The sequence below is a fragment of the Ochotona curzoniae genome, unplaced genomic scaffold (assembly GCF_017591425.1).
Source record: "Ochotona curzoniae isolate NIBS_2020 unplaced genomic scaffold, NIBS_Ocur_1.0 scaffold_3208, whole genome shotgun sequence".
Taxonomy (NCBI): Eukaryota; Metazoa; Chordata; class Mammalia; order Lagomorpha; family Ochotonidae; genus Ochotona; species Ochotona curzoniae.
The window spans coordinates 9,116,458-9,131,768 of NW_024467106.1; the positions used below are offsets into that span (position 1 = coordinate 9,116,458).

Genomic DNA, 15,311 nt, shown 5'->3' on the forward strand with positions numbered 1-15,311 from the left:
AGCTGGAGCCCCACTTGTCCCCGTGGGACAGCCCAGGCAGCTGGCTGCTCAGCACAGGGTGTCTGGGCCGGCAGCCAGCACGCTCTAAGTCAGGAAACCACGGCGGGTGCCAGAGATCGGCGTGAGGAGGAGGGAGCCCGAGGCACGAGCCGTGAGGAAACACCGACAAGCCCCGAACGTGGGAGACTCCAGCGCTCTCCACCAGCCGAGTCCGCAGCCCTAGGCGGGAGGGACTTACCCGGGCGCCCTTCAGGCCCACGCTAGGCCCCGGACAGACGAGGCCCAGCAGGGGAGCAGCAGCTGAGGAAAGGGTCTGAGGCAGAGCGTCATGGCCACGGACGCCCACCAGACCGCCGCACTTTCGTGCTGACCACAGACAGCCCGCAAGCCCCAAGTGCCCGGAGAAGCTCGGCCCGCGCGCCCCGCCCACCGGACGGAAAAGTCCCTCTCGGGGCCCCGTCGTCCTCCGAGCCCTCCGATTGGCGAAGAGGACCCTGGGACCTGGAAGTTGTCTTTGTCCGGCCAGGGCTGCCCTTCCGGTTCCGTTGGGTCCCCCCCTTTGGCTCAGGTTCCCTCCCCTCCCCCTTCCCGGAGCCCCGAGGGGCCGGAGCTCCTGGCGGTGCCAGATCTTGACGGCGGCCTTCCCCCACCCCTTTCCAGGGTCTGTAAGTTCGGAGGCGGCCGGAGCGCCGGGCTGGGGTGCGGGGAGTCTCTTAACAGGGAGCCCCCTTTTAGGGATGGGGGGGAAGGCCCTGGATCTGTTGGGACCTGCAGTGGGATGTGGGGGGCCCTAGAGGCTGGCCTAGGCCCCCCGGGACTTGAGGAGTCCCTGGCCCGGCCCACATTGTGCCCCGCCCCTTTCTCTTCCTGCCTTCTGGAATGAGGGATACTGAGGATGCCCAGAGGAGGTGGGGGCCACTTGCTGGGACCTGGCTTCCCTCTCCTCCCTCTCCCAAATCTGGGGCTCAGCCTTTAGTTTGGACACCAGACTCTGGCATCTTGTAGGAAGTGCCAGAGCTGAGGCTTTGAGAAAATACACCTAGGGAGCCAAGGCCGTTAGAGCTAGCCTGCCAGGATGCCTGGCAAAGCTAAGTTAACTCTTTCACTGGGGTGACTACCAATTCAGTGCTGACCCTAGTGCCTTTTCTGTTACTGGCATTAGATACGGAGTAGGATTTTTTTTTTTTTTTTTTTTTTTTGGTAAGGTAATGGCACTGTGGTCAGGGTCAAGTTGACGGACCATATTAGAAGCCCTTATGTGCCCTTGCCATCTATATATATTAAGACATTTATCTATGTATGGTCATGCCTACGTGAACTGTTCAAGTGGGCATTTGCTGGGAGGACAAAGTGTGGCTGAACTTTCCAGGCAGAAGGAATAGATGCAATGCAATGGTGCAATAAAGTGGGTGGAAGAGAAATTGGGGAGGGAAAAAGTGGGGTCCTGTGCATAGGACGGGATGTCAGATCGTGCAGCTAGACTGAAGGCCAAGCAGTGGCGGGATTTAATCCTGAAGGAGACTGGTAGATATTTGGGAAAGTTTGGAACAGGAGATGAATAGCATAGTCAGGTTTGCACTGCAGAAAATCATTTTGTTCTATAGGAATCCTATAAAAAATAAACTTATATTAACCAAATGTGGTTTCTAGCCAAAGACCAGGTACTCTTGTTTTTCAAGATTTATTCATTTGTTTTGAAAGTCAAAGTTACAGAGAGAGAGAGATTGTTCATTTTGTTGCTTTACTACCCACGTGGCTTCCAGGGCCAGTGTTGGGCCAGCCAAAAGCCAGGAGCCAGGGAACTTTCCGGATCTCTTAAGTGAATAACAGGGGCCCAAACACTTGGGCCATTTTGCTCTGTTTTTCCCAGACCATTATCACAGGGAGCTGGATCAGAAGTGGAACAAACAGCTGGGACACTAATTGGTTGCCAGTTTTAGATGCCTTCATGACAGGCGGCAACTCTACCTACTAGGCGACCTTGGGGCCCCAGGGCTTGGCACTCTGATAGATTATTTTGAAGAGATAGGATGAGACTAGTGCGAGGTAATGAAGTGTTAATGTTGAGTGATGACCACGTTCCTAGAGAGGAAGGAAGAATTGTTGGCTTGAGCTGATGTCAACACTACCTCATTAATTGTATGTTAAGGTAGAAAAATGTATCCCAGCTCATTCTTGAATTGTGGCATATGACGAATGGTGATGGCATTATCAAAAATTAAACCTGAAGGTTATTGTAAAATCATTTTGGGGAAGAGGGGGACATGTTGAGTTAAAGTCTAATGAGATAGCCAGATAGAACCATCCAGCGTAGGGTTGGAAATGCAAAACTGGAGGTGAATCTAAACATGTGGCTAGAGGTAATGATTTGTGTTATTAGCATACAGGTGGAAGCCATGATATCCGAATAGCTGGCATTAAAAAGTGAGTACAGAGAAGCAAATTGGTGGGTAATGGTTGCACTTATTTAACATAAGAGCAGTTGGAACTAGTACTAGTATAGTAGCAGAACCAGAGATAGAAAATAAAACGTAAGAATGTGGGCTCCAGCAATTATGAGAAAAAGAATTTTGAAGAGTACATTAATTAGATCAATTTGTGCCTAGCATCGGGGAAATGAAAAAGTAAGTTTGTGTTTATTAAGGGATAAGGGGTGTTTTCATTTGTTTTTAATGTGAGAGGGAGAAGCAGGTGCTCCCATTTTCTCATTTACTTCCCAAATGTGGGTAATGGCCAGGGTGAGACCAGCCTGAACCTAGGAGCGGGGACTTAATCCAGGTCTCTGTATGGGTGGTAGGAACCAAGTTACTTAAGCCATTACTTTTACCTCCTCCCTAGATCCACATTAGCAGGAAGTTAGTGTTGGTCAAACCCAAGTATTCTGCATACATGCAGGCATCTTAATTGCTAAGCTTCTCACAGCTCCTATTCATGATCTTGGAAAATGTAAAGCAAATATATTTTGGAAACTTCAGCTTTTTTTATTTAAAATGAGAATGAGAAAAGGACACAAATGAAAGATTTCACATAGAAAATTGATAGGTATTATCTTTATCTGACACATGTTTATAGATCATATAGTAGATACTTTTGTAATTTAAAACTTTATACTCATTTATTTTTCATAACAATCCTATGAAGTACTGTATTTTGTATAAAAATCATTTTTTAAAAGATTTATTTATTTTTATTGGAAAGGCAGATTTACAGAGAAAAGGAGAGATATATATTCCATCTGCTGATTCACTTCCAAAATTGCCACAACAGCCCACAGCTGAGCCAGTCCAAAGCCATGAGCCAGAAGTGCTACAGGTGCCTCATATAATTGCAGGATCGCAAGAACTTGAGCCATCCTCTGCTGCTTTCCCAGTCCATACCCAGGGAGCTAGATGGGAAGTGGAGCAGCACTTGCATGGGATCCTGGCACCTGAAGGGGGAGGTATAACCTGTTAAGCCACCATGCAGGCCCCCCCCCCCAAATTATTTTATTTACTTGAAAGGTAGAATCATACAGAGAAAAAGACAGAAATATCTTTCATCTCCCCAAATGGCACACTGACCAAATTTCTACAATAGTCCAGTTTTGACCAGGCCAAAGTCAGGAACCAGGATTTCCACTCTGGTCTCTCATGTCAGTAGCACAGGTCCAAGATTTGCTCCATCTTCTGCCTTGCCAGGAGCAATAGCAAGAAACTGGATTGGAATTTCCACACAGTAGCCAAGACTCAAGCAGATACTGAGATGGGATACCAGCATCTCAAATGGCAGTTTAATCTACTACACTTCAACACCAGTCCCAGAAATTTATTATTATTGGAAAACTGAACCTGAGTAAGAAGCTTTCCTCCAAGGTCTCACAGCCAGTTAGTGCTTGAGCAGGGCTCTGATCCTAGGAAGTGGGCTCCAGACATGTTTTTAATCATGGCATTAAATCAGATAGGCTCATTGATAAACACTGGGGTGGCTTGGAAGGAGATTCAGGTTGGGGAGGTAAGTAATGGGGAGTTATGTTTGTGTTTATTTCTATGTAATTTTAATTTCTGTCTTCCCTCATCTTCTACTCACTGGCAATTTAGGTTCATTTCTTCCAATCTCATGTTTTCATTTATCATGTGGCATTTATAATCAGTTCTTCAGTTTAAGATCCATATCTAACTTACTGAGTTGATTGTGTCATACAGACATTTCTGGATGAACACTTTCAAGGGCCGACTCCTCATCATCACCTCCATTCTTCCCTAGCCTATGGAATGAAACACAATCCAAGGTGGCAGTTGCTTAATTCAAATATCCTGGAGTCATCTTGACCTTGCTCTTTTTTCTAACCCCTTGGTCACCAAGCTTAGCAGTTTTTCCAAATTGTCTCTCAAATCTATTTCTCTTCTCCGTCAATATTACCATTGTCTCCTTTCAAGCCTGATCTATTAGAGTAATAACATATTCAGAGATTCCATATTAAATATACCTCCATATTTACTGTCCTGTAAGCCATTCTACATACATTTTTGAGTTATTGGGTTTTCTTTCTTTTTTTTTTTAATCTGCTCTTTGGCATTTATTTGTTAGGGAAACAGAATTCCCATCTAGTGATTCTCTAAATGCCCACAACATCCATGGGCAGGATGGGTCCAAAACTAGGAGGTGTGAGCTCAACTCAGGGTTGCCAAGAAGGTAGCATTTGATCCTTCCTGACTGCCTGTCATCACGTGTATTGTCAGGGGATGGAGTCTGAAGTGCGGAGATGGGTATCGGACCCAGGTGTGGGTTTGATCTAGTGTGGGACACAGGTATCTTACCTGGCATCTTAACTACTAGCTAAAACATCTGCCTTGATTTATTTTTTAGCCATTGGAAGAGTCTAGGTACCATACATTTCAAGTGATCGAGAACTGAGATAGAAGCAAGTTTTTTCAAGAGCTTGAATGGAGGTCAAGTTGAATTAGGTTTGCCATGCTTATAGGGAATTAGAGATTCTTAACCCGGAAAAGACATTAAAACATTGAGGAAATAAGGTTTGAAACAGCATAAAGAATGAAACCCTGAGCTTTAGGGACGGATACTTAGTGTAGCAGTTAGGGCCTGGTGAGAACCCTGTGTTCTCAGGGCTCTTGGGTTTGAGTAGTGGTAAGCTGCTGATAGACCAGACCATCCCTGGATCCTGCTTTTGGTCTAGTGAGGCCCAGCCATTGTAGGTATTCAGAATGTGAACCCACAGAGGGCATTATTTTGGCCTTGCTCTGCTTCTCAAAGAAAGTTAGAATATGTTTGTTTTACATGAATAAGTTGTGAAGGTTTGCACACTTAAGTGAAGCTTAGGAGAACAGTGCAAAACAATAGCAGAAGACTGAGAATAGTATTAACTTTTCCACCTCTACACAACAGTTTACAAATAATTAACGAGGGGCAGGCATTGTGGTGCAATGGAGTAAGCCACAACTTGGGACACTGGCATCCATATTGGAGTGCTTGCTGCAAGAGTGACCGCTTCATTTGTGATGCTGTTTGTACTACTGTGCCTGGCAAGCAACTTGAATTCCTGCGACCCTTGCATGGGGTTCAAATAGAGCTCTTGGCACCCAGCTTCAGCCTGACCTGGCCCTGCTGTTGTGGACATTTGGGAAGTGAATCGGAAGATGAGGCACCTTTTTGGTTGGCCCTTTCTGCCATGGTGCCATTCAAATAAGCAAATACACGATTAAAAAAAAAAAAACAATGAACTAGATCTATATCAAAATAAGCAACATTTCAAATCATTAAGTGACATTACAAAGCAAAATTCACATGTATAGTTTATGTATAAGAAGTCCCAGTGACAGAATATATAGAAACATCATTTTCAAAATGGGAGTAAGAAGACCAAACAGACCCAACTTGAATCCAGTGCTGAGTGGTAGGCAGTCGGGAAAAGAATTCAATTGATAGTAGTTTTAAATTTTTCCAGCAAAGATGTATTTCTCTACAGCTTAAAGTCTAAACTAAACAAAGCAATGAGCACTTGGGAAACTAAAATATCATGAGTTATCCTTAAAGGAGAAAAAGGTGGAGGCTTACAGAGAGAAAGGTTCTTCCATGATACACTCTTTTTTTTTTTTAAGGTTTCTTTTTGTTTTTTTTTTTTAATTTTTATTACAACTTCAGATATACAGAGAAGAGGAAAGACAGAAAGGAAGATCTTCCTTCCATCCAATGATTCAGTCCCTAAGTGACCTCAACGGCCAGTGCTCTACTGATCCGAAGCCAGGATCCAGGGTCCCAAGGCTTGGGCCATCCTCGACTGCTTTCCCAGGCCACAAGCAGGGAGCTGGAAGGGAAGTGGAGCTGCTGGGATTAGAACCGGCGCCCATATGGGATCCTGGCGCTTGCAAGGCTAACACTTTAACTGCTAGACCATCAAGCTGGGTCTCATAATACACTCTGTGTTTGTGAGGGAAAAAGATTTTCGAGTGGTTGTAAATGGAAAATTAAGAGATAAGGGTGCTTTTATGGGGAAACAGACTGAAATGCTGCTTGGGAGGTAATTATACAGGGTGAAAGTTTTCCTTATCACTAGCTGTTAGTTCTGTTGGCGATAAAGAACTTGGATATTTTGTCACTACTCACATGACAGGAGAGGCTGTCCAACCTAGAATCATCATTAGGCAATCCTTTTGGATTACTCCTGCTTGAACAAAGGAAAAAGAGGTCAAACCTGTTATTATAAAATAATTATGAAGGGATTGTGTTAAGTATAAACAAAGAAAGTATCCTAAGTGGAAATATTCCAATTGCATTGAAGTTTGAGACAATTCAAAATTGTTCAAAATTATTCAAAATTCATTAAGAAAAATTTAGCAGTATTTGAATTTAATATTCATACAACAGGCAATAGATGAAATGACTTGAACCGTGGCATAACAAAAGAAAGGAGAAGGAATTTGGGAATCATGAAACAAAAATCAGCAGGATATAGTGATCAAGTCTTTTTTCTCAAAAGTCACCAAATCTTTATTTTGTTGTTCATTTTTTAAAAATTTCTTTCAAGTGTTAGTTCTGGTATAAGCTGTTATCTTTATGCATATTGGAAATGATTACTACTGTACTTAAATTTATGTAGTTATGGATTCTGAAATAAAATGTATTCATAACCTGTAGTGGCAATTGGCATTATGTCTCAAGCAAAAACAAAAACACAAAAGAAAAAATACATGAAAAGGGAAGGTTTAACAAAGCTACAGTCAGCAATGTGACTGGTTCCTAAATGGCTTGCTGTAGAAGTCCTATAGACTTCACATAAATTTGGCTTTAGGTTGCATTTTTGTTTTCAAACACAAGCTGACTGAAGCGTAACTGAAGTATACAGAAGTGCACAAATCGTACCATACAGCTCAGTGGATTTTCTTGGCCCACATCTGTGCTCAATCTGAAGGGAGAAAGGTAGAAACAGTCACACACTAATATTCCTTTTGTTTTTTAAAGATTTATTTATTTGTATTGATAAGTCAAATATACAGAGAGAAGGAAAGACGGAGAAGATCTTCCATTCGATGATTCACTCCCCAAGTGGCCGCAACAGCTGGAGCCGATCCAATCCAAAGCCCGGAGTTCCTTCCGGGTATCCCACACGGATGCAGGGTTCCAAGGCTTTGGGCTGTCCTCAACTGCTTTCCCAGGCCACAAGCAGGGAGCTGGATGGGAAATGAAGCTGCTGGGATTAGAACCGGTGCCCATATGGAATCCTGGCAAGTTCAAGGAGAGGACTTTAACTGGTCAGCCACCATGCCAGGCCCTAGTATTCTTTTTTTAAGATTTATTTTTATTATTATTATATATATATAATATATTATATATAGAGAGAGGAGGAAAGACAGAGAAAGATCTGTCCAACGGTTCACTTCCCAAGTGACCCACAATGGCCAGAGTTAAGCCAATCTGAAGCCAGGAAGACCAAAGCCTCTTCTGGGTCTCCCAAACAGGTGCAGGGTCCCCAAATTTGGGGCCGTCCTCTACTGCTTTCCCAGCGCACAAACAGGGAGGTAGGTGGGAATTGGGGTGGTCGCGATTAGAACCAAAGCCCATATGGGATGCCAGTGCATGCAAGACAGACTTTAGCTGCTAGGCTGCATCAGGTCCAAGATTTATTTATTTTTCACTGGAAAGGCAGATTTACAGAGAGAAGGAAATGAGAGGAAGATCCTCTTTATCCACTGGTCTGCAATGAACAAAGCTAAAGCTGATCTGGAGCCATGAGCCAGGATTTCTCCCCAGGCCTTCCCATGCGGGTGCAGGTCCCAAGGTTATGGCCATCCTCCACTGCTTTCCCAGGCCACAATCAGGAATCTGGAAGGGTGTAAAGCAGCTGGGCCATGAACAGGTGCTCACATGTGGTTCTAGCACATGCACGGCGAGGATCTTACTGCTAGGCTATCATGCTGGTCCTAGTTAATATTATTCTTAAAATAGTATTGCACCAAGCCTAATTGTTTCTTACATAAATTTCGGGATCAGTGCCCTGGACACAAATTCTGCCTCACTTTTCTACTCTGATAGCTTCAGCACATTATTTAATGATCTCTTAAGTTCGAGTTCCCTTATGAGAAGAAGGAATGATAACACCTGTTTGTAGAGAGTTTCAAAACCATATGGGTCAGTGAAAGTATTTAGCACAACATTTGAAATATAACAATGACAAAGAAAAGACTAGATATAATTTATTTTTAGATAAACAAGCTGTCCTCTTTTATTTTACCCATATTTAAAACAAAATTGGGTTTTAGGTTTTTTTGTTGTTGTTTTGTTTTGTTTTGTTTTCATTTGAAAGGTGGAGTTACAGAGATAGAGAGAATCTTCCATGTGCTGGTTCATTCCCCAGATGGCCATGATGTCGACAGTCGGAGCTGTACCAGTCTGAATCCAGGAGCTAAGTGCTTCTTCTGGGTCTCCCAAGTGGATGTAGTGGACCTACGACTTGGGCCCTTCTCTGCTGCCTTCTTGCAGAGAGCTGCATGGGAAGTGAAGCAACTGGGACTCAAACCAGTGCCCGTATGGGATGCTGGCATGGCAGGCAGCGCTTTTATGCCACTGCTTGGCCCCCTGTGTTACATTGGCAGCAAATTTCATATTGGAAGCAAACTTTAAAACTTTCTCCCAAGGGCACTTTAACATACAATGTTAAATAAAGAGTGTCTACCATAGCACAATACAGTGTCTACTGTAGTACAATACAGTTTCATAGGGAACATTAAGATTTCATGATTCAGCTGGATTTTGCCAAATAAATTGTGTAAAGTGTAATGGTCCCTGCTCTCAAATAATTGTCTTTTGAAAAGAGAAACTAACGACAGAAAGTTAAGGAATAAACTACGTGGCAAAGTGTGACAGTTAACTGGGCTGACACATAAAGAGAAAAGTTTCTAAATAAACAGCATAAAATTTCCTCATCTTCTTGGACTGCAGCCTGCAGGATAGAGCACGCGCCTTCCCGAGGTACCTGCCTGGCCGTGTCTGTTAAGTTCATTTAAGAGCGAAGGAGAGGAAGTGAATGAAATGAGTTTTAGCTTCTGACATTTAGAGCTTCAAGGAACAGTTGCCACTGAAGTTAGTTCTCTAAAGCATTTTGAGTGCTGTCATAGTATAGATGGAAGCAGGTAACCCTTATTTTTAGATGTGAATAGCACGATACCAATGGAGGGTATCCAGGTTCCATTTAACACCTTCAAGACCTGCTAAACTCCCAAATCAGTACCACTTTGCTTTGTTACTTGGAACAACAGCCATGTATATATGTTTATATATATATAATTTCTGGTTATCAGTAGATCATATATTGTCCCAATTCCAGAATAAACATTTGAAATTATCACAATTTGTAAAACTGACCAATAAGTTTTGATGTTTCAAACTACTGACATATTCCCTGTATATTCTAGATTGTTTGTTTTTATTATGATGCTGTCTTTTCTCTGACGCTGTATTTCTACATCTCTTACTGAAATTTTAATCAGTATTGCAGTTTTTTATCTGCACACTCAGAATATCATGCAGAGGAAAAGCTAATACTTTGTGTGTAGGCTTGTTGATATACCTGTATCATGTCACTTTCCCCTCTTAAGTTTTACCTTTCAATGACATTCAGTTGAATCCCTGAGTTTAAAATCATTCCTTTCTTTTATTTTGAATTTTGGATTATGTGGTACAATTTCATATAGAGTGGGATTCCTCCCCAAAACTCCCATTCCCAAAATCATTCCTTTCTTATTCATCCTCTAATGCAGTTGTCAAATTCTTTGTGTTTTTATTTCCCCCTTCCCCTAATTCCATTTTCATTCCTTCTAGCTCATGTTGCTTCAGACCTGCTTAATATTCCAGCAGCTTGTCATCCTTCCACTGTTAAACTAATTCTATAGGTTCAGCTAATACAAATCGAGAATCTGGTATGTATTTAGTGTTAGGTGATGGAACTACATACCAGTCTGAACAGAGAGTTTGGCTGCTAATAGAATAGGCAATATGACTCCATAAAGTAGAACTTAAAGTAAGGGAAAGACAGTTTCTCTGTAGAAGTTGCATCCTAGCATTAGCCCCATTGGAAAGGGTAGAGGCATTTCCCTCTAAAACCGTGAAAGTTGCCCCTTTGGAGGGGACGAATAAGGATTTTATAGAGCTTCAAGTGCTATGTGTGACAAAGCTGCTATGTTACGAGCTTGGTAGGCAAACTCTGCTTGCCCTTAAAAGATCCCCTCAGAAGCAACAAAGAAGTGAGACTCAATGAACAGATAGTGTATTATAATGAGGAAACAACCGTGATAAGAACGAGAGTCAGTGAAGTAGTATTTATCAGGTACTGAGGAACCAGAATAACACCTAGCCAAAACTATGCTGAACTGACAGTCTGTGTACCTGTGGGAGTCAGTGTTACAAAGCTAGGATGAAGAAGATGGGGCCTCAGGGACCAGGCCTGGCCAGGAGAAGCTGATTGTCTTGTCTGATTGAACCAGTAGTTGACAAAGCACAAGAATCTGTTTCTAAAATACAGACCTGACATTTTCTAATCCAGAGGAGTGGTATATAAATAATAATATCAATTTATTTTCTTTTACAACGACACATCGACTAGGATTATGCTTTTGACCTAATACATTCTTTCCCTTTAGAGAGAAATATGGCAACCAAGTGATAAGAAAATCACTTGGAGACTATGAAATTAGAACATGGTCAGTATGCAGAGGTACCTCTCCCTGGTTAAATACATTATGCAAGTGTTTACCATTATTTCCAGGATTAATCAGTTTATATTCAAGAAGTTAGTCTTCATCTAGGAGGCAATGGGAAGTCACCAAGGAATTTTATTCCGAGATGGGGTGTATTCACATCTGTGTTCTTGAAAAATGACATGAGATAGTGTAAAAATTAGATTGAGGGGAATAGAAGCTGAACATTTAATAAAATCAAATTCTAGTATTCTGCTGTTGCAGTGGTCCACATTGCACTTGACGAGCAGTGATGGGTAAATAGGGGTAAGAAGGATGGACCTGAACCTGTAGGGATTGATTAGATTCACCCTCTTCTTGCTCCGATTCCCACCAAGGAGCATGAGCTGCTTTTCCATATCAAAAGTTTTCTTTATTTTCTACCATAATGTTCCTTAAAACAGAGTAACATTACCTAGAATAGACAGTATAGAGAACTGTGTTTTTGACCAGCTAAGTTTGAAAAATAATGCTACTTTAGGACTGTGATTTTCATATTATCTCAGAAATACGTATTTGAGTAAATTTACAAAATTTCTTTTTTTAAAGATTTATTTTTATTATTTTTTCATTGGAAAGGCAGATATACAGAGAGGAGAGACAGAGAGGAAGATCTTCCGTCCGATGATTCACTCCCCAAGTGAGCGCAACGGGCCGATACTATGCCGATCTGAAGCCAGGAGCCTCTTCCAGGTCTCCCACGTGGGTGCAGGTTCCCAAAGCTTTGGGCCATCCTCGACTGCTTTCCCAGGCCACAGGCAGGGAGCTGGAAGGGAAGCGGGGCTGCCGGGATTAGAACCGGCGCCCATATGGGATCCCGGGCGTGCAAGGCGAGGACCTTTAACCACTTGCGCCACCGCGTCAGGCCCGATTTACAAAATTTCAAACAGCAAAGTTTGCTATAGAATGAATGGGACAAGTAATATCCTTGTAGTTCTTAAAAATACAAAGCAAAGGAACAATATTTTTTCTGCTTAGGAAAAACAGGTTCACAGTTTCATGCAAAAGAAAATAGCTTATGTTGTGTTTGAATGTCTTATTTTAATTTAAACAACCCAGTAGAATTCTCCTGTAAAAAATGAGAATTTCTCCTGTGCTCTCCAAGCACTGCTTTGTATTCAAGTTGCGTGAATGCCAAGATGTATACACTGAAACAGGTCCACATTTCAGGCCACTAATGAGTTGATGTTGTTCTCGCTGCCTTTGAAAAACTGTTATATTAGTTTCCTCTTTAAGGAAAATTATTTTGGCTATGTACCAGGCAGATGTCAAAGCAAAAATTTGGTTTCGGAAGGTAAATCCAGGTTTCTTAATTGTTTGAATTTCCTTAAATTCAACCTTTTTACATTTCTGTTCCTTAGGTCTGCCAAAATGTCTGAAAGATCAGATCTCCTTCACTTCAAGTTTGAAAATTATGGAGATTCAATGTTACAAAAAATGAACAAATTAAGAGAAGAGAATAAATTTTGTGATGTTACAGTTCTCATAGATGATGTTGAGGTACAGGGGCATAAAATTGTCTTTGCTGCAGGTTCCCCCTTCTTAAGAGACCAGTTTTTACTGAATGATTCCAGAGAGGTGAAAATCTCCATATTGCAGAGTTCTGAAGTGGGGAGACAATTGCTCTTATCCTGTTATAGTGGTGTGCTGGAATTCCCTGAGATGGAACTGGTCAATTACTTGACTGCTGCAAGTTTTCTTCAGATGAGCCACATTGTAGAGCGCTGTACACAGGCCCTGTGGAAGTTTATAAAGCCAAAACAACCAATGGATAGTAAAGAGGGATGCGAACAGCAGAGTGCTTCTCCCCAGTCCAAAGAACAGCAGGGAGATGCCCAAGGCTCCCCAAAGCAGGACTCACCTTGTATGCATCCATCTGAAGACAGTATGGATATGGAGGACAGTGATATTCAGATCGTTAAGGTAGAATCTATTGGGGATGTGTCAGAGGTTAGAAATAAAAAAGATCAGAACCAATTTATCTCTTCTGAACCCACTGCTTTACATTCATCTGAGCCCCAGCACTCCCTGATAAATTCAACTGTGGAAAACAGAGTCAGTGAAATAGAACAAAACCATCTCCACAATTATGCCCTCTCTTACACAGGCAGTGATAACATCATCATGGCCTCAAAAGATGTCTTTGGGCCTAATATTCGCGGCGTAGACAAAGGCCTACAGTGGCATCACCAGTGCCCAAAGTGTACCAGGGTGTTCCGTCACCTGGAGAACTACGCCAACCATTTAAAAATGCACAAACTCTTTATGTGTCTACTCTGCGGCAAGACTTTTACTCAGAAAGGCAACCTTCATCGACACATGCGTGTGCATGCCGGAATTAAACCTTTCCAGTGTAAAATCTGTGGGAAAACCTTTTCTCAAAAGTGTTCCTTACAGGATCATCTGAACCTGCACAGTGGAGATAAGCCCCATAAGTGTAACTATTGTGACATGGTTTTTGCACATAAGCCAGTTTTGAGGAAACACCTTAAACAGCTGCATGGCAAAAACAGCTTTGATAATGCCAATGAGAGAAATGTGCAAGACCTCACAGTGGATTATGATTCTTTTGCATGTCCAACAGTCACAGACTCTAAAGGGTGTCAGCCACAACCTGATGCAACGCAGGTCCTGGATGCAGGCAAACTGGCCCAAGCTGTGCTGAACTTAAGGAGTGATAGTACTTGTGTGAATTGAGTCGGGGCTTCATGCTCCCTCACTAGAACTGACTGACCTTGTGGCAATAGTCTGAGTCCTTGTAGGAGTGGTTGTGCTAGTTGACTTCGCCAAGGCCTCCATACAGGTGGGAGGGAGAAGGCAGTGCACTAACAGACCCTGCAACTCCCCCACCTGGAGTGGTTTTGCCTTCCTTTTGTCTTCTCCTATTTTCTGTTTTTGAATTATTTATCCTGTGATGTCTGTTTTCCTTTCCTTAGGAATAATTCCATTTGTCTACCTAATGTCGGCTTATGTCTTAGACTGACACTATTTTAGGCCTTTCATCAGGCACATTCCGAAGGTACCAACAAGTTAATATGCCTAACTGTCTTCAGTAGATGCTATTACTAAAAGAAGTGAATAGTCATTTTGGTGGGGGAAGGGGCAGAAAATAGACTAAGATATGATATTGCTGTTAACCTAAAATGTGATAGAACTATCTGTTTGCCTACTGATAACTCATACTTGTCTGAAAAATGAATGAATCTGCTTCCTACCATTTGTACTTGTCATGGAGCTGGCTGTAAAGCAGTGTATTGGTGTGTCCTGTACTCTTTCAGCATCATTGTACATTTCATTGAAATGTTCACACAGAGCAGAGGACAGCCTTTTCAGCCGTACCTGCAGATGCACATCACCACGAGCGAAGCATCAAAGGATAGCAATACGATTACACTACAGCATGTGGGATGTTTTCCTGGTGCATGTCCCACCTATAGGCCACATACTTATTCTTTGTAAGTTGTTGATGGTGTTGAAATAAAGATTACTCCAGGCAGGGTTGTTTAAAAGGAGGCTCTTTGGGAGTCTCTGGTTTCAGTTTCACAGTTTAGCTTTCAGAAAGGTTTGGCTCTGTGGTATGCTATAAGAATCTATAAATTTTCATTTCCGGGTGCACCTTCTAACATGACTATAAAGAGTGAAGACACACAAGGAGCAATCAGATTTTTCCATTCAGATATCCATCTTAAAGGTGCATTGTCCCACCTTGCCACTTTTGGTGTACTGCTAATACAAAGTTGATCTTCCAATACAGCAAAACAAAAACAACCTCTGTTTTCTAAAACACTTTATACTCCAGGTTTAGCGTTTTGAATGTTGTTGCTGTCCCATGAGTTTGGTTTAGGTAACAGAAGTCTTAGAGTCCCTGGAGACTCTTAAGAGAGCATTATCCCACCTCTTTCATCTTTAAGTTCAGGCATTCAAAGCACAAAGAGGTGTCTGGCCAAGAGTGGTGGAAATAGGTAAGTGACCACTTACCCGATGGCTGAGCTCTCCTTCCCATTATCCCTTGACTTAAGATTTAATGTGAGATGAACAATGGTGTATTAGCAAAAAGTCTCCAGTTTGTTTTTCCAACTTTGTATT

General features: G+C 42.3%; 2 protein-coding genes across 3 annotated transcripts in view; one reads left to right on the forward strand and one right to left on the reverse strand.

Annotated features, from left to right (window-relative positions):
* Window positions 1-412, reverse strand: part of RABGAP1 (RAB GTPase activating protein 1) — a 165,154-nt gene extending 164,742 nt beyond the window's left edge. For both annotated transcript variants that reach the window (XM_040963469.1, XM_040963468.1), the window contains exon 1: window positions 239-412. The gene's annotated coding sequence lies outside the window, so the exon portion shown is untranslated. The remainder of the gene's footprint in view (window positions 1-238) is intronic.
* A 178-nt stretch (window positions 413-590) lies between these two features.
* ZBTB26 (zinc finger and BTB domain containing 26) lies at window positions 591-14,439 on the forward strand. Its single transcript, XM_040963069.1, has 2 exons — window positions 591-665; window positions 12,587-14,439. Exon 2 carries the CDS (start codon window positions 12,597-12,599, stop codon window positions 13,920-13,922), a length of 1,326 nt encoding a protein of 441 aa, XP_040819003.1. The 5' UTR covers window positions 591-665; window positions 12,587-12,596; the 3' UTR covers window positions 13,923-14,439.
* Window positions 14,440-15,311: the final 872 nt, after the last annotated feature.